The 26,147-nt window shown below is 38.3% G+C and overlaps 1 protein-coding gene across 1 annotated transcript in view; it reads left to right on the forward strand.

Moving 5' to 3' along the window:
- Positions 1-13,802: 13,802 nt before the first annotated feature.
- Positions 13,803-26,147, forward strand: part of FMO2 (flavin containing dimethylaniline monoxygenase 2) — a 38,253-nt gene continuing 25,908 nt past the window's right edge. The window contains exons 1-3 of the mRNA XM_059936312.1: positions 13,803-13,828; positions 13,942-14,057; positions 14,196-14,333. Coding sequence (XP_059792295.1) covers positions 14,202-14,333 — 132 coding nt within the window. The 5' untranslated portion in view covers positions 13,803-13,828; positions 13,942-14,057; positions 14,196-14,201. The remainder of the gene's footprint in view (positions 13,829-13,941; positions 14,058-14,195; positions 14,334-26,147) is intronic.

Consider the following 26,147-nt stretch of genomic DNA (forward strand, 5'->3'; position numbering starts at 1 on the left):
ATTCTTTTACATGTAGCTGTCCAGTTTTCCCAGCACCACTTATTGAAGAGACTGTCTTTTCTCCATTGTATATCTTTGCCTCCTTTGTCATAGATTAGTTGACCATAGGTGCGTGGGTTAATCTCTGGGCTTTCTATCCTGTTCCATTGATCTATGTTTCTGTTTTTGTGCCAGTACCATATTGTCTTGATTACTGTAGCTTTGTAGTATAGTCTGAAGTCAGGGAGTCTGATTCCTCCAGCTCCATTTTTTTCCCTCAAGACTGCTTTGGCTATTCGGGGTCTTTTGTGTCTCCATACAAATTTTAAGATGATTTGTTCTAGCTCCGTAAAAAATGCCATTGGTAATTTGATAGGGATTGCATTGAATCTGTAGATTGCTTTGGGTAGTATACTCATTTTCACAATGTTGATTCTTCCAATCCAAGAACATGGTATATCTCTCCATCTGTTGGTATCATCTTTAATTTCTTTCATCAGTGTCTTATAGTTTTCTGCATACAGGTCTTTTGTCTCCCTAGGTAGGTTTATTCCTAGGTATTTTATTTTTTTGTTGCAATGGTAAATGGGAGTGTTTCCTTAATTTCTCTTGCAGATTTTTCATCATTAGTGTATAGGAATGCAAGACATTTCTGTGCATTAATTTTGTATCCTGCAACTTTACCAAATTCATTGATTAGCTCTAGTAGTTTTCTGGTGGCACTTTTAGGATTCTCTATGTATAGTATCATGTCATCCGCAAACAGTGACAGTTTTACTTCTTCTTTTCCGATTTGTATTCCTTCTATTTCTTTTTCTTCTCTGATTGCCGTGGCTAGGACTTCCAAAACTATGTTGAATAATAGTGGTGAGAGTGGACATCCTTGTCTTCTTCCTGATCTTAGAGGAAATGCTTTCAGTTTTTCACCATTGAGAATGATGTTTGCTGTGGGTTTGTCATATATGGCCTTTATTATGTTGAGGTAGGTTCCCTCTATGCCCACTTTCTGGAGAGTTTTATCATAAATGAGTGTTGAATTCTGTCAAAAGCTTTTTCTGCATCTACTGAGATGATCATATGGTTTTTATTCTTCAATTTGTTAATATGGTGTACCACATTGATTGATTTGTGTATATTGAAGAATTCTTGCATCCCTGGGATAAATCCCACTTGATCATGGTGTATGATCCTTTTAATATGTTGTTGGATTCTGTTTACTAGTATTTTGTGGAGGATTTTTCATCTATATTCATGAGTGATATTGGTCTGTAATTTTCTTTTTTTGTAGTATCTTTGTCTGGTTTAGGTGTCAGGGTGGTGGTGGCCTCATAGAATGTGTTTGCGAGTGTTCCTTCCTCTGAAGTTTTTTGGAAGAGTTTGAGAAGGATGGGTGTCAGCTCTTCTCTAAATGTTTGATAGAATTCACCTGTGAAGCCATCTGGTCCTGGACTTTTGTTTCTTGGAAGATTTTTAATCACAGTTTCAATTTCATTACTTGTGATTGGTCTGTTCATATTTTCTATTTCTTCCTGGTTCAGTCTTGGAAAGTTATACCTTTCTAAGAATTTGTCCATTTCTTCCAGGTTGTCCATTTTGTTGGCATAGTGTTGCTTGTAGTAGTTTCTTAGGATGCTTTGTATTTCTGAGGTGTCTTTTGTAACTTCTCCTTTTTCATTTCTAATTTTATTGATTTGAGTCCTCTCCCTCTTTTTCTTGATGAGCTTGGCTAATGGTTTATCAATTTTGTTTATCTTCTCAAAGAACCAGCTTTTAGCTTTATTGATCTTTGTTATTGTTTTCTTTGTTTCTATTTCACTTATTTCTGCTCTGATCTTTGTGATTTCTTTCCTTCTGCTAACTTTGGGTTTTGTTTGTTCTTCTTTCTCTAGTTCCTTTAGGTGTAAGGTTAGATTGTTTATTTGAGATTTTTCTTGTTTCTTGAGGTAGGCTTGTATAGCTATAAACTTCCCTCTTAGAACTGCTTTTGCTGCATCCCATAGGTTTTGGATCATCGTGTTTTCATTGTCATTTGTCTCTAGGTATTTTTTGATTTCCTCTTTGATTTCTTCAGTGATCTCTTGGTTATTCAGTAACGTATTGTTTAGCCTCCATGTGTTTGTGTTTTTTACGTTTTTTTCCCTGTAATTCATTTCTAATCTCATAGTGTTGTAGTCAGAAAAGGTGCTTTGATATGATTTCAATTTTTGTAAATTTACTGAGGCTTGATTTGTGACCCATGATGTGATCTATCCTGGAGAATGTTCCGTGTGCACTTGAGAAGAAAGTGTAATCTGCTGTTTTTGGATGGAATGTCCTATAAATATCAATTAAATCTATATGGTCTATTGTGTCATTTAAAACTTCTGTTTCCTTATTTATTTTCATTTTCAATGATCTGTCCATTGGTGTAAGTGAGGTGTTAAAATCCCCCACTATTATTGTGTTACTGCCGATTTCCTCTTTTATAGCTGTTAGCAGTTGCCTTATATATTGAGGTGCTCCTATGTTGGGTGCATATATATTTATAATTGTTATATCTTCTTCTTGGATTGATCCCTTGATCATTATGTAGTGTCCTTCCTTGTCTCTTGTAACATTCTTTATTTTAAAGTCTATTTTATCTGATAGGAGTATTGCTACTCCAGCTTTCTTTTGATTTCCATTTGCATGGAATATCTTTTTCCATCCCCTCACTTTCAGCCTGTATGTGTCCCTAGGTCTGAAGTGGGTCTCTTGTAGACAGCATATATATGGGTCTTGTTTCTGTATCCATTCAGCTAGCCTGTGTCTTTTTGTTGGAGCTTTTAATCCATTCACATTTAAGGTAATTACTAATAAGTATGTTCCTATGACCATTTTCTTAATCGTTTGGGGTTTGTTTTTGTAGGTTCTTTTCTTCTCTTGTGTTTCCCACTTAGAGAAGTTCCTTTAGCATTTGTTGTAGAGCTGATTTGGTGGTGCTGAATTCTCTTAGCTTTTGCTTGTCTGTAAAACTTTTGATTTCTCCATTGAATCTGAATGAGATCCTTGCCAGGCAGAGTAATCTTGGTTGTAGGTTCTTCCCTTTCATCACTTTAAGTATATCATGCCACTCCCTTCTGGCTTGTAGAGTCTTTGCTGAGAAATCAGCTGTTAACCTTATGGAAGTTCCCTTATATGTAATTTGTATTTTTTCCCTTGCTGTTTTCAATCATTTTTCTTTGTCTTTAATTTTTGCCAATTTGATTACTATGTGTCTCGGCGTCTTTCTCCTTGGGTTTATCCTGTATGGGACTCGCTGCACTTCCTGAACTTGGGTGGCTATTTCCTTTCCCATGTTAGGGAAGTTTTTGACTATAATCTCTTCAAATATTTGCTCGGGTCCTTTCTCTCTTTCTTCTCCTTCTGGGACCGCTATAATGAGAATGTTGTTGCATTTGATGTTGTCCCAGAGGTCTCTTAGGCTGCCTTCATCTCTTTTCATTCTTTTTTCTTTATTCTGTTCTGCAGCAGTGAATTCCACCATTCTGTCTTCCAGGTCACTTATCCGTTCTTCTGCCTCAGTTATTCTGCTATTGATTCCTTCTAGTGTGGTTTTCATTTCAGTTATTGTATTGTTCATCTCTGTTTGTTCATTAATTCTTCTAGGTCTTTGTTAAACATTTCTTGCATCTTCTCGATCTTTGCCTCCATTCTTTTTCCGAGGTCCTGGATCATCTTCACTATAATTATTCTGAATTCTTTTTTTTGGAAGGTTGCCTATGTCCACTTCATTTAGTTGTTTTTCTGGGGTTTCATCTTGTTCCTTCATCTGGTACATAGCCCTCTGCCTTTTCATCTTGTCTATCTTTTTGTGAAAGTGGGTTTTGTTCCACAGGCTGCAGGATTGTAGTTCTTCTTGCTTCTGCTCTCTGCCTTCTGGTGGATGAGGCTTTCTAAGAGGCTTGTGTAAATTTCCTGATGGGAGGGACTGGTGGTGGGTAGAGCTGACTGTTGCTCCTTTGGGCAGAGCTCAGTAAAACTTTCATCCACTTGACTGCTGATGGGTGGGGCTGGGATCCCTCCCTGTTGGTTGTTTGGCCTGAGGCAACCCAACACTTGAGCCTACCCAGGCTCTTTGGTGGGGCTAATGACAGACTCTGGGAGGGCTCATGCTAAGGAGTACTTCCCAGAGTTTCTGCTGCCATTGTCCTTGTCCCCACCGTGAGCCAGAGCCACCCCCCCCCCACCGCCTCTGCAGAAGACCCTGCAACACTAGCAGGTAGGTCTGGTTCAGTCTTCCCTGGGGTCACTGCTCCTTCCCCTGGGTCCCGATGCGCACACTACTTTGTGTGTGCCCTCCAAGAGTTGAGTCTCTGTCTCCCCCAGTCCTGTTGAATTCCTGCAATCAAATCCCACTAGCCTTCAAAGTCTGATTCTCTAGGAATTCTTCCTTCCGTTGCCGGAACCCCCAGGTTGGGAAGCCTGACGTGGGGCTCAGAACCTTCACTCCAGTGGGTGGACTTCTGTGGTATAAGTGTTCTCCAGTCTGTGAGTCATCCACCCAGCAGTTAGGGGATTTGATTTTACTATGATTGCGCCCCTCCAACTGTCTCATTTTGGTTTCTCCTTTGTCTTTGGATGTGGGGTATCTTTTTTGGTTAGTTCCAGTGTCTTCCTGTCGATGACTGCCCAGCAGCTAGTTGTGATTCTGGTGTTCTCACAAGAGGGAGTGAGAGCACGTCCTTCTACTCAGCCATCTTGGTTCCTCTTAAAGTGCATTTTCTTATTTTTTGTTTTTACACAAAGTATAGCATGGTATGTATACTCTTCTGTACCTTGCTTTTTTATTTAGTAACAAATCTTGGGAAGAAGTATATAGAGAAGTTTCTCACTCTTTTTAAAGCTGTGTATTGTTTGATTGTATGGATGAACTGTGATTCATTGAACCAGTCTCCCATTGACGAAAATTTTTTTGTTTCCAGTGTTTTGCTATTTCCTTCAGTGAATAATCTTGTGCATGAATCATTTCACATACATTCAACTATGTTTAGAAATAAAAGTTGGATGTTTTAGCAAAGCCATGATTCTTCAGACCTAGTGAGATGTTTGGCATTATTTTTTGTTTGTTTTGATTTTTCATAAATCTGGAACTAGACCAACTGATGCTTAAAACCATTTGTTGAATGATGTATGTAAGCTTGTGTTTATTTCTAATTTGGTTTCCAAGATACGTAAGTAGAAATGAGAATACAGTAAAAAGGAACATTCAGGCACTCTTTCCCTGAGAGATAAAGAGTTGAATAGAAAGATATTGGCCTAGGCAGCACAACATGCCCCACATTTGGGGTCACCCACATAGTGTTGAGGGCCCATCATTGCAACTTTGGGATGTCTCTACTGTCATTCTAACAGTCAACTATTATTCAGTTATACTCTCATTCTATTATTATGGTTTGTTCAGATCATGGAGACATGCCTTTCTTCATGGGCATGGATTTTCCCCAGAGAGTATGAAGTTCTTATTGTCAGTTTTACTGAGAATGGGATAATCCCCAAGAAGCGAGTGTGGCAGACAAGGGTGACTGTGCTCTCTGGGTTTTAGACGCAGCCAGGCCTGGGCTTTAAGGTTTGTCTCTGCTATAAGCTAAGCAGAGTCAACCTGGTGAGGGACTCTGAGAACTGATTTGGGCAATAATATTATAGGTTTTAAGAGAAGACAATTCTAATATCAACTATAACTTATACTTTATATTGTACTATTATCTCCAAGCCTTTTATAATTCATATCACTTAGTAATCCAAAAAATGTAAGTTAAAACCATAATGAAATATCACTTCACATCCTTAATATCAGCCAAAAAAAGTGTGAAAATGCCAAGTACCAGGTAGAATGAGGATCAAGGAGAATTAGTCATTTGTGGAGGGAGTACGAATTGGTACATACATTTTGGAGAACAATTTATCAACATCTAGCAAAGTTGAAAATATGAATATGCTATAATCTAGCCATTTCACAGTGAGGCAGGTACCCTGGAGAAACTCTTGCACAGGTGCTCAAGTAAATAAATACAAGAATATATTGTTTGTAATAGAGAAAAACTGAAATAATCTAAATATTCATCAATGGAGAAGAACTAAATGAACTATAATTTATTTATATCAAGGAATTCGCCCATGATGAAAATAAATGAAATAAAGTTGCTTATATTTAGAAAACATGGATCTCATAAAGATAACGTTGAGCAAAAAAACAAGTTGCATGAAAATGTATATGGTGTGATACCTTCTTATGATATTATGTAATGTTTTTATTCATGCATATGTAGTAAAAGTATAAAGAAATGCACAAAAAATATAAGGAATAAATTCAACAGACTGGTTACCTTTGGCAGGCATGGAAAAGGATAAAATTAGGGAGGTTACAAATAGGGCTTCAACTGGGTAGTGAGTACATGAGTATGAGTTATACCTTTGTAATTCTGTAATATATTTATAAATGTTAAAAATAAAATTATATCTTTATCTGTAGTGCAGTAGGGGTTCAGAGAAAAGCTGTTGCAAAGTGAGAGTACACACAGAGTTCAACAATGAAGAACAGCTGTGCCAACAAAGACATTATCCCACAAAGGTCATCAGCAAAAGGATGTTCTGAAGATGAAGAGACAGAGCAGAAGAAAATAAATTTTTTATTCTGGACTGAGACAGAAACCTAGGAAACTATTAGAAATAGCTGAAAAGTATGGATGTCTTCCAGCTATGACTGGCTAGCTTGTATTTGTCCTGTCTTTCCACTAATAACAACTAGAAAAACTGTATAAAATATTATTTTAAAAAAATATTTGTTCGAAATATCAGAGAGCTACCAAGGTAGCAAGAATCAAGATCCTGAAAGGAAGGAAAGCTCACTGAGGGTGAGCCAGACAGTCAGCTTCACTAGTTGTTTGAGGCAGGTACCATTTAGAAAGCAGAAACTGAGAGGCTGAATTTTTGGAAATCCCAAAGAGCTAGGGAGGCAAAGACTGAAGTTCAAGGGGAAAGGGAAGTTGGCAAATACTGCAGACCTTTGACTGGGACGCCTAAAGGGCTTTTAGTCAGCCAAACCCAGCCTAACTGCCTTCCAGAGTACCCCAGAGAGGTAGTCTATGTACCCGATAGTAAAACTGATGAAAACTGAATACAAAGAGAAAATTTTAAGACCAGTCACAGTAGTAAAAAGGATGTATTGCCGTCAAAGGAACAATAGTAAGACTTACAGCTGACTTCTCAATCGAAATGATGGAAGTCAAAAGAAATAGAATAATTTCTTCTAAGTGCTGGGAGAAAAAATACTGCCAATCTAGAATTCTATACCTTTTTAAAATGTTTTGCAAAAATGAAGGTAAAATAATTCATACTCAAAATAAAGAAACTGAGATAGTTACCAGCAGACCCACACTAAAGGAAAATTAGAGTACTTTGGGCAAATGAAAATGATCCTAGATGGAAGCATGGAAATACTAAGGAATGAAGAGGTAAATATGTGTGTAAATTTAAATGACTATTGACTGCATGAAGCAATAACCAAAATGTCTTGTGAGGTATTAAAAACATGAAGAATTAAATATACATGACATCAGGACTACAAAAGGTGTGAGGGTAATAAATAGAGTGTTATGTAGACCTTTTATTGTCCTGGAAGTAGTATAAAATATATATATATATATATTTAAGAAGCCAAAGACGCATATTGTAACCCCTAGGGAAACTCCCTAAAAGAATATCAGAAGATAATTTAACAAATAAGCTAATTGGGGAGGAAGGATAAATACGTTTTATTAATTCAAAAGTAAGCACAAAAGGAGAAAAACACAGAACAGGTAAGGAAAGTAGAATATAAATGGTAAAATGGTAGACATAGATTAAATGTAAATAGATTAAATATTCCAATTAAAAACAAAAATTGTCAGACTACACAGCTTTGAGGCCCTTTGCAAAAGGCTAAGTTTGAGGAAATGAAAAACAAGTTATGTGGGAATGAAGTCTAGGAAGAATACCAGGATATGGTAGATTATGAGAATGAACATACTTTTCTAAGGACTTAGAATTTTATTCTGTTAATTATAATGAATCCTGGAGGCAAATACTGCTGTTCCCAGTCTCTATTCATGTTTCTGTGATGAGCAGAAACATGAAGGAAGAACTATCCCAGCTGTTACTTAGACCCTCATTTAATTACCTTGATTAATGTCCCACAATGTACTCCACTCCCTACACCTGCCTCCTCTGTGCTTAGGGCTTACAGGTAATTTGATGTAGTGATTAAGAGCACACATTGTGAAGGTTTACATGGCCTGGATTCAAAGCTCTCCTTGTTGTGTGATTTTCAGCATTTTACTTAATTCTTTGATGTATCAGCTTTCTCACTCATAAAATGCAGTTAACAAAATTTATTCTCTCATAGGATTGTTTTAACAATCAATTAAATTAATCTCTGTAAAACTTAGACAATAAGTAAATAATAAGCACTACATAAATGATATGTATGATAGAGCCTCTCACAGCCACCACTGGTAAAGATACCTCCCATCTCTGTGCCAGCCTTCTCCCATGTGCTCTGGGCTATGGATTGTACTCTGGTCTGTCAAGATAATCTCATCCAAATCCCATCTTCCAGAAATTTCATGAAAATCTGGTCCACAAATAGGAAAAGTCTTCTTAGTTACAACACCAAAAGTACAAGCAACAAAAGAAAAAGAAAAATAGATAAATTGTGCTTCATTAAAATTAAAATTTATGCACTTCAAAGAACACCATCGATAAAGTTAAAAGACTACTCACAGAATGGGACAAAATATTTGCAAATCATGTATATGACAAGGGACTTACATCTAGAATATGTAAAGAACTCTCACAACTCAATAATAAAAAGGTGAAACGGATAAAGAATCTGAATTGACATTTCTCAAAGAAGGTATACAAATGGCCAAGAGAGTCGGCCATTTAAAAGACAGTTGATGTCATTAACTATTAGGAAAGTGCAAATCAAAACCATAATGAGATACCACTTTGCATCTACTAGGATGTCTATAACCAAGAAGACAGATAATAACACATGTTGGAGAGATTATGGAGAAATTGGAATCCTCATAAATTTCTGGTAGGAATGTAAAATGTTATAGCTGCTTTGGAAACAGTTTAGCAGTTCCTCAAAATGCTAAACATAACATTATCATATGCCCCAGCAGTTCTACTCCTGGATATGTATCTAAGAGAAATGAAAACATATGTCCATACAAAAAATTTACACATTAATCCATATAGCAGCATTATTCATAATAACCAAAAAGCAGAAACAATCCAAACATCCATCAACTGATGAATGGATAAAGTGTGGTATCCATAAAATGGAATATTATTCAGCAATAAAAAGGAATGAAATATTGATATATGCTACAATATGAGTAAACTTTAAAAACATTATGCTAAGTGAAAGAAGTCATTCACACCTGAAAAAAATAGATCATATGATTCCATTTATATGAAATATTCAGAATCAGCAAATCTATAGCAATAGAAAGTAAATTACTGTTTGCCTAATTGGGGGTGGGTCTATGTGGAGAGAAATTGAGCAGTGATTGCTATTGGGTACAGGAGCTCTTTCGGGGCGTGATGAAAATGTTCTAAAATTGATTGTGGTGATGGTTGAACAACTCTGTGAATATACTAAAAACCATTGAATTAAATAGTTGAATGGTTATACTATTTAAATTAAATAAATGAATTATATAGCAATATCCCACTAAAACTTTAAAAAATCTGGTCCAAAGAGCATTTCCTTTTCTCAGACCTATCATGTATTTATTCGTTTGTATAACTTTCCTACCACTTCAATGAGATTTTGGAAAGGGTAGTAAATATGCTTGCTTGGTTCATTCTCTTAATCCAGAAGCTCCAGGAGGATTATTTTAAAAGAGAACTGCCCCAGAAAATATAGAGCATATAGAAATGATGGGACTATATACATCACACAGGAGATACAGATGGGTTCATCCAAACAATAAAACTGGGTCATAGTCAAGGGATAATAAGATTAGTTTAGCTTGTCATTTACCTAATGGTCTAAAGCAACTTAATGAGAAAACTTGTTCTCCTGGCTCTGTGCTTCCTGTTCTCAGGGAGTGACACATGGTTTTGAGAAGTTTTCTGTTGAAATATGTAATAAAAAGTAAAACTGGAAAGAGAAAGAGATGCCAAGGCTGATATGTACATTGTTTTCATGGGAGAAGTCATAATCAAGAGAGCTTAGAACATTCCAGGAATGGCTCAGGAGATGACTCCAGGACCCCAGCCATGTGGAGGGGTACATAGTGCCAACAGCCTCCCATTCCTTTACAATAACCAGTATACTTTCAAATCCAATCCAAAGTCTTCTCAGCAACTCTGTGCCTATCTTAAAACTACAATTGATAGGGACTTCCCTGGTAGCACAGTGGTTAAGAATACGCCTGCCAATGCAGGGGACACAGGTTCAAGCCTTGGTCCAGGAAGATCTCACATGCCGTGGAGCAACTAAGCCCGTGAGCCACATCTACTGAGCCTGCGCTCTAGAGCCCGTGAGCCACAACTACTGAGCCCGCATGCCACAACTACTGAAGCCCCGTGTGCCTAGAGCCCATGCTCTGCAGCAAGAGAAGCCACCACAGTGAGAAGCCCGCACACCACAACGAAGAGTAGCCCCCGCTCACCACAACTAAAGAAAGCCCGTGCACAGCAACCAAGACCCAATGTAGCCATAAATAAATATATATATTTTTTTTACAAAACTAAAAAAAAAACTACAATTGATAATGACAGAATCCAGGATCTCAGATGCTAAAATCTTGCAGTTAGGACAACTTTACTTCACTATCACACTCTGCCTGAATTCCTCTATTATGTACTAAGAAGCGGTTTTCTAACTGTTTCAATACTTACAGTGATAGAGAATTCACTACCTTACAAAACAGCCCCTTCCATATTTGCACAGCATTGTTAGCCAGAAAATTCTTCCTTATATTGAGGCAAACAGCTTTTCTGTAACATTGACAGATTTGATCCTGAATAGACTTTTGTGTCTACCCAAAATTGGCTTATATGACCTTTTCCATGTAACAGCCATTTTGAAGGCAATTATAATATATTTTTCAATATATATCCTCTGGGCTAAACATCAAAAGTTTCTTCAGTGGTTCCTTATGACAAGGTTTTAAGAAGTTCATTACCATCCTGGTTATTCTTAAACTTCCTAGTAGCCAAGCCAAGTTTGTTTCCATATCCATAAGACAAGGATGGGTAATAATGCCTAGGTCCTGAGCTAACCAAATGAATTAATGTATGTAAAAGTATTTTTACACTTTAAAACACTTTGTAAACATAAAATACTATTAGAAAGTATCCACTTCCTGGAAGACAACTTGTCAAAATATAGTAGAAACTTGCAATTCAAAATGTGATCTAAGGACCAGCAGCATTGGAATCATCTGGAATCGTGTTAGAAATGAAGACTCTCAGACCCATCCCATATCTATTAAATCCACATCTGCATTTTAATAAGGTCTCCAAGCGTTTTATGCTTTAAAGTTTGAGGAGCACTGTAGACTTTCAAATGGGCATATACTTTCATACAGCAATTCCCCTTTTAGGTTTTTATCCTGAGAATATGATGTGGTAAGTGTGGAAGAGATATACCTAAATAGTGTTCATTACAGCATTTTCATAATAGCAAAAACTTAGAAGGAATCTAAAGGTCCACTAATAGAAAATTGGCCAGGTGCTTTATGGTTCATTTGTGGATATACCCGTTCTCCCCAGGAGGCTTGTTGGCCCTCGGCATACCTAAGTACCGTTTGCCAGCCAGGAATGTCTGGTTGAGCAAGTTCCTCAGCTGGTGCCAGTGGCAAGAAGATGCCTGCTCCCAAGCTGATGGTTGATGCTGTGAACATAGGTGTATGTTCAATTGGACACAAAACAGTATTAATATCTCCAGATAGGTTATCTACTGGGGGAGAACCAGACCATCTGCACAAGAGTTCATTCATCTCCCAAGTGTTCAATCAGTTTAAAAAACTGCTAGCGTATCTGGGTGTTTCGTTTGTTAGGTAAAATTATTACAGGACTTTTATCGAGACCATAATTAACTAGAGAAGGGAGAGTGAAGACATAATTGGAAAACTGTTCATAGATTAGTTACAAAATCTGTGACCCAATGTCAGTGAAGTGGCTTATCTTTTTTCCTCTTTAATTAAGAAACATGTTCAGCTCTTTTGTTTCTTAGTCATTGACCATTGCCCTTGAAGTGTCTTTTACTCTTGCTATAGAGTTGATTTATTTATTAGACAAAGAAAACCTTCTACTGTGACCAAATTCAGTTTTGGAAATATCAGGAAAATGATGTTTCCTGAATACCTTATTTTAAAATGTCAAACTACGCTTCACTTCTCCACTCCAGACCTTAGTTCTCTGTTTAATTTTTTTCCACAGCACGCATCACCAGCTACTCGTTTATTCTGTCTTACTGATTGCTTGTCTGGCTTCCTCCACTAGAAAGCCAGCTCCATAAGGGAAAGGAGTATTGACTCTTTTGTTCACTGCTGTGTCTACAGCACTTAGGAATTGTCTGGCACCTAGGAGGTGTTCAACAAATGTTTGTTGAATGAATTTGCATTAAAATATTTCAGTGTCCTTAGGTCCACTGGTCTTGTTGGCTGGAGAACAAAATCCTTTACTTTCATCATTTAGACTATATCTAAGGTACACATGTGCTTTATAGCCTCTAGATTTAGTTTTCTTAATTAACGGTAGTGCTAGTAACTGAGATTGTAGGCAAAGGTAAGTTAGCCAGTTCTATATCAAGGCAAAAAAGAGCAATGAACAGGAAGATATTAGAAGTCCTACTAGATTCATCCAAGCTGGCATATACACAAGCAGAGACATAAGATGGTGTATGGGTCTGGGTAGGGTAAGCAATCTAGGAACGGGTAAGCACAGTAAGCTAAGATCCAGAAGTCATCAAGTCTAAGAAAGCCAGGCCAGAACAAGAATGTAAAGTCCAGAATACATATATATATTCTGTAAATTCCAGAATATATATATATATATATATTCAGTTATACATATATATACATATATATGTATAACTGAATCACTTTGCTGTACAGCAGAACTTAATACAACATTATAAATCAACTATACTTCAATAAAAATTCTTTTAGGAATGTAAATTCTATGAGATCATTCATCCAGGCACAGTGATATGTCAGAAATAGTGCCTAACAAATAGAAACGAGTATTTGTTAGATGGAAAATTAATTCATCAACAAAATGGAAATCATACAGCCATTTTAAAATGTTGCTCTAGATATAAAGTTATCACTATACTGTAAAGTGAAAACTCGAGTTGGAAATTATACTTAGAGTATGATTCCATTTTTGTTTGTGTGTATGTATATATATATAAATTAAAGAAATACAAAAATGTCAACAGTGGTTATAGTGATGTCTGTATGGTGGGGTAAGGGATAATTTTGACTTCTTTTTATTTGTCCATATTTACAAACTCGTTAATGAGCATTGGTTAAATCCATTATTAAAAGGATTTTTACTATCTGTATGATATATGGGTACGTGTACAATGTTGTTACTGTAAAGATGTTCCATCCTTACCCTGGACCTCAGAATACAAGCCTCTTGCTTAATTTCAGGACTCCTAACAAAGGCCTTGGAGTTTCAGCTGGCAGAATGCCAGAGGAGTGCAAGCTCCTCCCCTTTCCCACAGCCTCCTTCAGCTCTTCAAACGTTTCTGATTACTTCCCAACACACAACCAACACAGAAGACTACTGTCAGAGAGGGCAACAAAAGGCAAAAACGGAGGTAAGGATGATAGCTGGGGAGAGCGGCTGAAACGGAAAAGCTCAGCACTCTGAAGAATGTAACTGAAGATTGGCTCATATCCCTAGTAATATGTTATCTGTTGGCTTTGTTAGATAGGTTGCTTTTAAATGTTAAACCATTTAAAAAGACGTCGTAAACGGGGTTTGCAGCAAAGTCCATGACACAACTTGGCTTCTTTCAAGGGAAAGAGGAGACTGGGATTTGACAGGTAAGGCATTTTATTCAATTAGTGCTGCTTATTAAATTACACTGCTTCAGCATTCAAAGCCAATTACTGTCCACACCATAAGGACTGTCTTACCTTTTGCCTCAGTGAAGCAGCATTAATTCATCAACTCCTTCACAGGATACCATGGCAAAGAAGGTGGCAGTGATTGGAGCTGGGGTCAGTGGCCTGATATCTCTGAAGTGCTGTGTGGATGAGGGACTCGAACCCACTTGCTTTGAGAAGACTGAAGATATTGGAGGGCTGTGGAGGTTCAAAGTAAGTGAGATCTTGTTTCTTGAATAAGTTGTGCTGCTATTGTAGGGTGAATCATACTACTGATGGGCCTTATTGAGGTATTTCCTAAGCAACTTTGATAGAATGTATTTCATGCTGCTATACAGGAACTAAAGAAATAGGCTGGTGTCTCTCCCAGGTCATTACTATCCTAACCCAGGTGGCCAACCCAGGCTGTGAAGGAATCTCTTCTTATGGACCTAGCAATTGTCCTGTATGTAGCCCACACTTTTGTTATTCTCAAAGCAATACACTGATATTAGAGAGCATTTTACAAAACAGAAGTGACAGGGATTCTTTTCAAGACACCACTTCTATTCTAACCATTGAGCACTTGCTTTTTCAGAGAGTGAGCTCTTATTACTGCTGACTTTTTTTCTGACAAACAAACCATATTTGTTTGCTTGGCTTTTTGATGACACTCTAGTGTAACTCTGAGAACTCTTTAACTATATTATTAAATATATTTTATTCATTAATTTTATTCTGTTAGCCAAACCCAAATATTGGAAATGCTAGTTGTCCCTCAAAATTTGTATAAAATTTAGAAAAATACAAAGATAGACAGCTATGAAGATTTATAAATATTTATTCCCATAATCTTTTAAATAAGTAACTAGCTTGCCACCTCCTAGGTGTGACATCTTGGGCAAGTTATTTACATTCCTGTGTCTTACTTTTCTCAGCTGTTTAATGAGGGCAACAGAAAAGTATGATTATCTCATAGTACCGTTTTAAAGATACAGGGAGATAATTCATGTAAAGAACTTAGAATACAATAAACATTAGCTACAATAACTATATTTATATTTTATAGACAAGCAAACAGAAACTGAGAGAGGTTAGGTGGTTTGCCACACAGCTGCAGGAACTGACATTCAAACCTGGGTCTCTGTGACTCCCAAGCAGCTAAGGCCCTACTTATAACCCTAACTTGTATTCCTGCTCAAAATGGTTAAACAAAAGTTTCATCTCAGACCTCAACAGCAGTGACTTTAGGATTATGTATCAGGTACATCCAAGTGAGAAGTTAAAACAAGTGGGAACACTCCAGACAGGAGCGAAAAATTTGAATATGTGAAAGCAGACTCTCACACCAGCAGAGATCATCCAAAGGGCTCTTGCTAAAAGCTGACCAGTCAAGGGGATGGCAAGAACATCTACCATGTGTGCTTTCCCAGTTCAAACTGAATCTTATGCCAAAAGGAATTTTTTTAACATTGGGTTTCTCAGATGTATATAATCATAAAACATGCCTAGAGGGTTTCTTAAACATACTGATTCTTTTTTTTTTCAACATCTTTATTGGAGTATAATTGCTTTACAATGGTGTGTTAGTTTCTGCTTTATAACAAAGTGAATCACCTATACATATACATATATCCCCATATCTCCTCCCTCTTGCGTCTCCCTCCCACCCTCCCTATCCCACACCTCTAGGTGGTCACAAAGCACCTAGTTGATCTCCCTGTGCTATGCGGCTGCTTCCCGCTAGCTATCTATTTTACATTTGGTAGCATATTTAAGTACGTGACACTCTCTCACTTCGTCCCAGCTTAACCTTCCCCCTCCGCGTGTCCTCAAGTCCATTCTCTATGTCTGCATCTTTATTCCTGTCCTGCCGCTAGTTTCTTCAGAACTTTTTTTTTTTTTTGATTCCATATATATGTGTTAGCATAGGGTATTTGTTTTTCTTTTCTATGTTCATTAGTGATATTGACCTGTAGCTTTCTTTCTTTGTTACATCATTGTCTGGCTTTGGTATCAGGGTGATGGTGGCCTCATAGAATGAGTTTGGAAGTGTTCCTCCCTCTGCTATATTTTGGAAGAGTTTGAGAAGTATGGGTGTTAGCTCTTCTCTAAATGTTTGATAGAATTCGCCTGTGACGCCATCTGGTCCTGGGCTTTTGTTTGATGGAAGATTTTTAATCACAGTCTCAATTTCAGTGTTTGTGATTGGTCTGTTTATACTTTCTATTTCTTGCTGAAAGTCTTGAAAGGTCATGCTTTTCCAAGAATTTGTCCATTTCTTCCAGGATGTCCATTTTATTGGCCTACAGTTGCTTGTAGCAATCTCTCATGATCCTTTGTATTTCTGCAGTGTCAGTTTTTACTTCTCCTTTTTCATTTCTAATTCTGTTGATATGAGTCTTCTCCCTTTTTTTCCTGATGAGTCTGGCTAATGGTTTATCAGTTTTTGTTTATCTTCTCAAAGAACCAGCTTTTAGTTTTATTGATCTTTGCTATCATTTCCTTCATTTCTTTTTCATTTATTTCTGATCTGATCTTTATGATTTCTTTCCTTCTGCTAACTTTGGGGTTTTTTTATTCTTCTTTCTCTAATTGCTTTACTTGTAAAGTTAGGTTGCTAATTGGAGATGTTTCTTGTTTCTTGAGATAGGATTGTATTGATATAAACTTCCCTCTTACAACTGCTTTTGTTGCATCCCATAGGTTGTGGGTTGTCGTGTTTTCATTGTCATTTGTTTCTAGGTATTTTTTGATATCCTCCTTCATTTCTTCAGTGATCTCTTGGTTATTTAGTAGTGTATTGTTTAGCCTCCATGTGTCTGTATTTTTTACAGATTTTTCCTGTAATTGATATCTTGTCTCATAGCGTTGTGGTCGGAAAAGATACCTGATATGATTTCAATTATCTTAAATTTACCAAGGCGAAATTTGTGACCCAAGATATGATCTATGCTGGAGAATGTTCCATGAGCACTTGAGAAGAAAGTGTATTGTGTTGTTTTTGGATGGAATGTCCTATAAATATCAATTAAGTCCATCTTGTTTAATGTATCATTTAAAGCTTGTGTTTCCTTATTTATTTTCATTTTGGATGATGTGTCCATTGGTGAAAGTGAAGTGTTAAAGCCCCCTACTATGATTGTGTTACTGTCGATTTCCCCTTTCATGGCTGTTAGCATTTTCCTTATGTATTGAGGTGCTCCTATGTCAGGTGCATAAATATTTACAATTGTTATGTCTTCTTCTTGGATTGATCCCTTGATCATTATGTAGTGTCCTTCTTTGTCTCTTGTAATAGTCTTTATTTTAAAGTCTATTTTGTCTGATATGAGAATTGCTACTCCAGCTTTCTTTTGATTTCCATTTGCGGGGAATATCTTTTTCCATCCCCTCACTTTCAGTCTGTATGTGTCCCTAGGTCTGAAGTGGGTCTCTTGTAGATAGCATATACATGGGTCTTGTTTTTGTATCCATTCAGCCAGTCTGTGTCTTTGGTTGGAGTACTTAATCCATTTACATTTAAGGTAGTTATTGATAATGTATGTTCCTATTACCATTTTCTTAATTGTTTTGGGTTTGTTATTATATGTCTTTTCCTTCTCTTGTGTTTCCTGCCTAGAGAAGTTTCTTTAGCATTTGTTGTAAAGCTGGTTTGCTGGTGCTGAATTCTCTTAGCTTTTGCTTGTCTGTAAAGGTTTTAATTTCTCCGTCGAATCTGAATGAGATCCTTGCTGGGTAGAGTAATCTTGGTTGTAGGTTTTTCCCTTTCATCACTTTAAAGATGTCCTGCCACTCCCTTCTAGCCTGCACAGTTTCTGCTGAAAGATCAGCTGTTACCTTTATGGGGATTCCCTTGTATGTTATTTGTTGTTTTTCCCTTGCTGCTTTTAATATTTTTTCTTTGTCTTTAATTTTTGATAGTTTGATTAATATGTGTCTTGGCGTGTTTCTCCTTGGTTTTATCCTGTATGGGACTCTCTGCACTTCCTGGACTTGACTGACCATTTCCTTTCCCATATTAGAGAAGTTTTCAACTATAATCTCTTCAAATATTTTGTCAGTCCCTTTCTTTTTCTCTTCTTCTTCTGGGACCCCTATAATTCAAATGTTGGTGTGTTTAATATTGTCCCAGAGGTCTCTAAGACTGTCCTCAATTCTTTTCATTCTTTTTTCTTTATTCTGCTCTGCAGTAGTTATTTCCACTATTTTATCAGCCAGGTCACTTATCCATTCTTCTGCCTCAGTTATTCTGCTATTGATTCCTTCTAGAGAATTTTTAATTTCATTTATTGTGTTGTTCATCATTGCTTCTTTGCTCTTTAATTTTTCTAGGTCCTTGTTAAACGTTTCTTTTATTTTCTCCATTGTATTTCCAAGATTTTGGATCATCTTTACTACCATTTATCTGAATTCTTTTTAAGGTAGACTGCCTATTTCCTCTTCATTTGTTTGGTCTGGTGGGTTTCTACCTTGCTCCTTCATCTGTAGTGTGTTTCTCTGTCTTCTCATTTTGCTTAACTTACTATGTTTGGGGTCTCCTTTTTGCAGGCTGCAGGCTCGAAGTTCCTGTTGTTTTTGGTGTCTGCCCCCGGTGGCTAAGGTTGGTTCAGTGGGTTGTGTAGGCTTCCTGGTGGAGGGGACTAGTGCCTGTGTTCTGGTGGATGAGGCTGGCTCTTGTCTCTCTTGTGGGCAGGACCACATTCAGTGGTGTGTTTTCGAGTCTCTGTGACCTTATTATGATTTTAAGCAGCCTCTCTGCTAATAGGTGGGGTTGTGTTCCTGTTTTGCTAGTTGTTTGGCATAGGGTATCTAGCACTGTAGCTTGTAGGTCGTTGACTGGAGCTGGCTCTTAGCGTTGAGATGGAGATTCTGGGAGACCTTTCGCTGTTTGATATTACGTGGACCCAGGAGGTCTCTGGTTGACCAATGTCCTGAACTTGGCTCTCCCACCTCAGAGGCACAGGCCTGACACCCAGCCAGAGCACCAAGACCCTGTCAGCCACATGGCTGAGAAGAAAAGGGAGAAAAAACAAAGAAAGAGAGAAAAAATAGAATAAAATAAAGTTATTAAAATAAAAAATAATTATTAAAAATAAAAAAATTAAAAAGCAAGAATAAAAAAGAAAAAAAAGAAAGAATGAAAGAAGAGAGCAATGAAACCAAAAAAACAAATCCACCAATGATAACAAGTGCTAAAAACTATACTAAAAAAAAAAAAAAAGGGGGGGGACAGACAGAACCCTAGGACAAATGGTAAAAGCAAAACTATACAGACAAAATCACACAAAGAAGCATATACATACACACAAAAAGAGAAAAAGGAAAATATATATATATATCTATATATAAAAAGAAAAGACGGAAGAGAGCAACTAAATCAATAAACAAATCTACCAATAATAATAAACTCTAAATACTAAACTAAGATAAACATAAAACCAGAAACAAATTAGATGCAGAAAGCAAACCCCAAGTCTACAGTTGCTCCCAAAGTCCACCGCCTCATATTTGGGATGATTTGTTGTCTATTCAGGTATTCCACAGATGCAGGGTACATCAAGTTGATTGTGGAGATTTAATCCACTGCTTCTGAGGCTGCTGGGAGAAATTTCCCTTTCTCTTCTTTGTTCGCACAGCTCCTGGGGTTCAGCTTCGGATTTGGCCCCGCCTCTGCGTGTAGGTTGCCTCAGGGCAACTGTTCCCACCCAGACAGGATGGTGTTAAAGTAGCAGCCGATTAGGGGGCTCTGACTCACTCAGGCCGGGGTGAGGGAGGGGTACGGAATGCGGGGCCAACCTGTGGTGGCAGAGGCCAGCGTGACATTGCAAACAGCCTGAGGTGCACCGTGTGTTCTCCTGGAGAAGTTGTCCCTAGATCATGGGACCCTGGCAGTGGCAGGCTGCACAGGCCCCCGGGAGGGGAGGTGTGGATAGTGACGTGTGCTTGCACACAGGCTTCTTGGTGGCTGCAGCATCAGCCTTAGCATTTCATGCCTGTCTCTGGGGTCCGTGCTGATAGCCGTGGCTCGCACCCATCTCTGGAGCTCGTTTAGGTGGTACTCTGAATCCCCTCTCCTCACACACCCCGAAACAATGGTCTGTTGCCTCTTCAGCAGGTCCAGACTTTTTTCCAGACTCCCTCCCAGGTAGCTGTGGTGCACTAGCCCCCTTCAGGCTGTGTTCACACAGCCAACCCCAGTCCTCTCCCTGGGATCTGACCTCCGAAGCCCTAGACTCAGCTCCCAGCCCCCACCAGTCCCAGCCGTTGGGTGAGCAGATAAGCGTCTGGGGCTGGTGAGTGCTGGTCAGCACTGATCCTCTGTGAGGCAATCTCTCCGCTTTGCCCTCTGCGCTCCTGTTGCTGCGCTCTCCTCTGTGGCTCTGAAGCTTCCCCCACGCCCATCTCCCTGTCTCCGCCAGTGAAGGGGCTTCCTAGCGTGTGGAAACTTTTCCTCTTTCACGGCTCCCTCCCAGAGGGGCAGGTCCCGTCCCTATTCTTTTGTCTCTGTTTTTTCTTTTTTCTTTTGCCCTACCCAGGTACATGGGGAGTTTCTTGCCTTTTGGGAAGTCTGAGGTCTTCTGCCAGTGTTCAGTAGGTGTTCTGTAGGAGTTGTCCCACATGTAGATGTATTTCTGATGTATTTTTGGGGAGGAAGGTGATCTCCATGTCTTACTCCTCCGCCATCGTGAAGGTCTCCCCAAAGATACTGATTCTTGAACACCAGCCCAGACTTACTGAATCAAAATCTTCTAAGGAGGGGAATCTGTTTTTAACAAGAGTCCCAAATGAATCCTATGATGAGATAAGTTCAGCAAACATTGCTCAAATACCAAACAAAAAAATCTGTTTATTCAACCATTCAAGCACACTCAGAGGTAATGATGGAGATGTTGATCCTTATAGAGAACAGGTAACTTTGCTGAGAAGAAACTGGAAAAACAACTTGAATCACATTCATTTCTTACTAACAACTGATCATTAGAATCATTATAGCTTTACCTGAGAGGGTGATATGATTAAATGGTCATTTCTGTCTTAACCAACAATGTGTTACTTTGTTGACTCTGGTTTCACATGTAGATTCCATTTGGGATTTTTTTCCCCAGGTAGATTTTTTTACCTAAGCAAGAAACGTGAAATTTCAACAAATTTATGTTTAATGATAAATTTGTCATTGCTTTGCTTTATTACCTGGTTTGGTATTTAATATTGAAGAGCCAAATGTCCCTTATTTAATTATCATTAACTTGGAAGCAGAAGAGTAAGATTTGTTTTGAGTGGCCTGTCAAAAATAAGATTTGATGGGTTGAAGTGGTACAAGATGGCAGTGTAGGAAGATTCTGAACTCACCTCCTCCCATGTACACCACAAATCCACAGCTACATATGGAGCAACTCCCTCTGGGAGAGACCTGAAAATTAGCTGAGCAGCTCCTCCACAACAAAGGATAAAGGGGCCACATTGAGACTGGTAGGAGAGGCAAAGACATCATCATCTTACCCTTGGCAGGGCAATCCACAAGCAGAAGGGATCTCATGAATAGAACACTTCTCCCTGAAGAGCAAGGGGTTTGTGCCCCACACCAGGTTCCCTAACCCTTGGGACCTGCATTGGAGAGCCAAGCCTCCAAAATATCTGGCTTTGAAAAGCAACAGGGCTTGCATCTAAGAGAACATTAGACTTGTAGGAATGGAGATTCTACTCTTAAATGGCTCAGTCACAGACTCACTCACCCTGGGACCCAGCACAAAAGCAGCAGTGTAGGAATTGCCTAGACTATATGTGAAAGGGTTTCATTTGCTAGTCTTAGAGCATCTGCCAAAGGAGCAGAAGCTTGTTGGGACTATCACTGGAGATGGAGGCACCAGCCAGAACCATTTTTGCATTCTCCCCTATCATACTAGCACTGCTGGATGCACCCTGCCCCTGCACAGCTCCTTTGTTCCTACCAAAGCTGGCCAGATGGTACCCTGCACCCATGCCACTCCCAGGGCCCCACCAAAGCTTGTGAGCAGGTGTGGACCACAGAGTGGATGACACTAGAGTGCTTGTCTCTGGAGGCTACCAGGGGGGATTGTGATCTGGGCCCCACAGTCTGAAAAAAATTCAGAGAGAGAGTCTTGGCACCTCAACAAACGGAACCTATCAAGAAAAAGATCAGACTGCTTAGACACTCAGACAGGCTTGAGAGACAACCAAGAGTTAGGGCAAGATGAAATGATAAGTTTCATCTCTTACATAAGGCAATTCCTTCAATACAGGGAGAGATAGCTGTTTCACCTAATACACAGAAACAAACACAGAGAGCCTAGCAAAATGAGGAGACAGAGGAATAGGTTCCAAACGAAAGAACAAAAAAAAACCCAGAAAAAAAAAAATAATGAAACAGACATAAATAATTTATCTATAAAGAATTTAAAGTAATGGTCATAAAGATGCTGATCAAACTCAGGAAAAGAATGAATGAACACAGCAAGAACGTCAGCAAAGAGACAGAAAATGTACAAAACTGCCAAACAGAAGTCAAAGATCTAAAGAATACAATAACTAAACTGAAAAATACACTAGAGAGTTTCAACAGCAGACTAGATGAAACAGAAAGAATCAATGTTCTGGAAGACAGGGTAGTGGAACTCACCAAAACAGAGCAGCAAAAAGAAAAAGAATTTAAAAAGTGAATATAGCTTAAGAGACCTATGGGACAACATCAAGTGGAGTAACATTTGCCTTACAGACATATCACGAGAAGAAAGAGAACAGCACAAAAATTTATTTGAAGAAATAATGGGAGGGGCCTTCAAGATGGCGTAGGAATAAGGCATGGACAAATACATCAAAACTACATCTACATGTGGAACAACTCCTACAGAAAACATACTGAACCCTGGCAGAAGAACTCAGACTTCCCAAAAGATGCCCTCAGGCTACCTACACGCAGAGGCGGAACCAAATCCAAAGCTGAAACCCAGGAGCTATGCAAACAAAGAAGAAAAAGGGAAAGTTCTCCCAGCAGCCTCAGAAGCAGTGGATTAAATCTCCACAATCAACTTGATGTACTCTGCATCTGTGGAATACCTGAAGAGACAACGAATCATCCCAAATATGAGGCGGTGGACTTTGGGAGCAACTGTAGACTTGGGGTTTGCTTTCTGCATCTAATTTGTTTCTGGTTTTATGTTTATCTTAGTTTAGAATTTAGAGTTTATAATCATTGGTAGATTTGTTTATTGATTTGGTTGCTCTCTTCGGCCTTTTTTTTTAAAATATAGATATATTTTTTTTTCCTTTTTCTCTTCTTGTGAGTATGTATGTGTATGCTTCTTTGTGTGATTTTGTCTGTATTGCTTTGCTTTTGCCATTTGGCCTAGGGTTCTGTCTGTCCTTTTTTTTTTTTTTTAGTATAGTTTTTAGCAGATGTTATCATTGGTGGATTTGTTTTGGTTTGGTTGCTCTCTTTCTTTCTCTCTTTATTTTTTTCATTGTTTTTTCATTTTTAATAATTTTTTTTAATTTAATAACTTTATTTTATTCTTTCCTTCTTTTTTCTCCCTTTTCTTCTGAGCCATGTGGCTGACAGGGTCTTGGTGCTCTGGCTGGGTGTCAGGCCTTAGCCTCTGAGGTGGGAGAGTGGAATTCAGGACATTGGTCCACCAGAGACCTCCCAGCTCCACATAATATCAAATGGCGAAAGCTCTTCTAGAGATCTCTTTCTCAACGCTAAGACCAGCTCCACTCAGTGACCTGCAAACTACAGTGCTGAACACCCTATGCCAAACAACTAGCAAAACAGGAACACAACCCCACCCATTAGCAGAGAGGCTGCCTAAAATCATAATAAGTTCACACACACCCCAAAACACACTACAGGATGTGGTCCTGCCCACCAGGAAGACAAGATCCAGCCTCATCCACCAGAACACAGGCACCACTCCCCTCCACCAGGAAGCCTACACAACCCACTGAACCAACCTTACTCACTGGGAGCAGACACCAAAAACAACGGGAACTACAAACCTGCAGCCTGTGAAAAGGAGACCCCAAACACAGTAAGTTAAGCAAAATGAGGAGACAAATACACAGCAGATGAAGGAGCAAGGTAGAAACCCACCAGACCAAACAAATGAAGAGGAAACAGGCAGTCTACCTGAAAAAAAATTCAGAGAAATGATAGTAAAGTTCATCCAAAATCTTGGAAATACAATGGAGAAAATAAAAGAAACGTTTAACAACGACCTAGAAGAACTAAAGAGCAAACAAACAATGATGAACAACACAATAAATGAAATTAAAAATTCTCTAGAAGGAATCAATAGCAGAATAACTGAGGCAGAAGAACGGATAAGTGACCTGGCTGATAAAATAGTGGAAATAACTACTGCAGAGCAGAATAAAGAAAAAAGAATGAAAAGAATTGAGGACAGTCTTAGAGACCTCTGGGATAACATTAAACTCACCAACATTCGAATTATAGGGGTCCCAGAAGAAGAAGAGAAAAAGAAAGGGACTGAGAAAATATCTGAAGAGATTATAGTTGAAAACTTCCCTAATATGGAAAAGGAAATGGTCAGTCAAGTCCAGGAAGTGCAGAGTCCCATATAGGATAAATCCAAGGAGAAAAACGCCAAGACAAATATTAATCAAACTACCAAAAATTAAATACCAAGAAAAAATATTAAAAGCAGCAAGGGAAAAACAACAAATAACATACAAGGGAATCCCCATAAAGGTAACAGCTGATCTTTCAGCAGAAACTCTGCAAGCCAGAAGGGAGTGGCAGGACATCTTTAAAGTGAAGAAAGGGAAAAACCTACAACCAAGATTACTCTACCCAGCAAGGATCTCATTCAGATTCGACGGAGAAATTAAAACCTTTACAGGCAAGCAAAAGCTAAGAGAATTCAGCACCAGCAAACCAGCTTTACAACAAATGCTAAAGAAACTTCTCTAGGCAGGAAACACAAGAGAAGGAAAACACCTACAGTACTGAACCCAAAACAATTAAGAAAATGGTAATAGGAACATACATATCGATAACTACCTTAAATGTAAAAGGATTAAATGCTCCAACCAAAAGACATAGCCTGGCTGAATGGATACAAAAACAAGACCCATGTATACGCTGTCTACAAGAGACCCACTTCAGACCTAGGGACACATACAGACTGAAAGTGAGGGGATGGAAAAAGATATTCCCCGCAAATGGAAATCAAAAGAAAGCTGGAGTAGCAATTCTCATATCAGACAAAATAGACTTTAAAATAAAGACTATTACAAGAGACAAAGAAGGACACTACATAATGATCAAGGGATCAATCCAGGAAGAAGATACAACAATTGTAAATATTTATGCACCCAGCATAGGAGCACCTCAATACATAAGGCAAATGGTAACAGCCTTAAAAGGGGAAATCGACAGTAACACAATCATAGTAGGGGACTTTAACACCCAACATTCACCAAAGGACAGATCATCCAAAATGAAAATAAATAAGGAAACAAAAGCTTTAAATGATACATTAAACAAGATGGACTTAATTGATATTTATAGGACATTCCATCCAAAAACAACACAATACACTTTCTTCTGAAGTGTTCATAGAACATTCTCCAGCATAGATCATATCTTGGGTCACAAATCTAGCCTTGGTAAATTTAAGAAATTTGAAATCATATCAGGTATCTTTTCCGACCACAACACTATGAGACGAGATATCAACTACCGGAAAAATCTGTAAAAAATACAAACACATGGAGGCTAAACAATACACTACTAAATAACCAAGAGATCACTGAATAAATCAAAGAAGAAATCAAAAAATACCTACAAACAAATGACAAAGAAAATACGATGATCCAAAACCTATGGGATGCAGCAGAAGCAGTTCTAGGAGGGAAGTTTATAGCAGTACGATCCAACCTCAAGAAAAAAGAAATGTCTCCAATAAACAACCTAACCTTACACCTAAAGCAATTAGAGAAAGAAGAACAAAAAAACCCCAAAGTTAGCAGAAGGAAAGAAATCATAAAGATCAGAAATAAATGAAA

Source organism: Balaenoptera ricei, chromosome 1 (genome assembly GCF_028023285.1).
Source record: "Balaenoptera ricei isolate mBalRic1 chromosome 1, mBalRic1.hap2, whole genome shotgun sequence".
In the NCBI taxonomy this organism is placed as follows: Eukaryota; Metazoa; Chordata; class Mammalia; order Artiodactyla; family Balaenopteridae; genus Balaenoptera; species Balaenoptera ricei.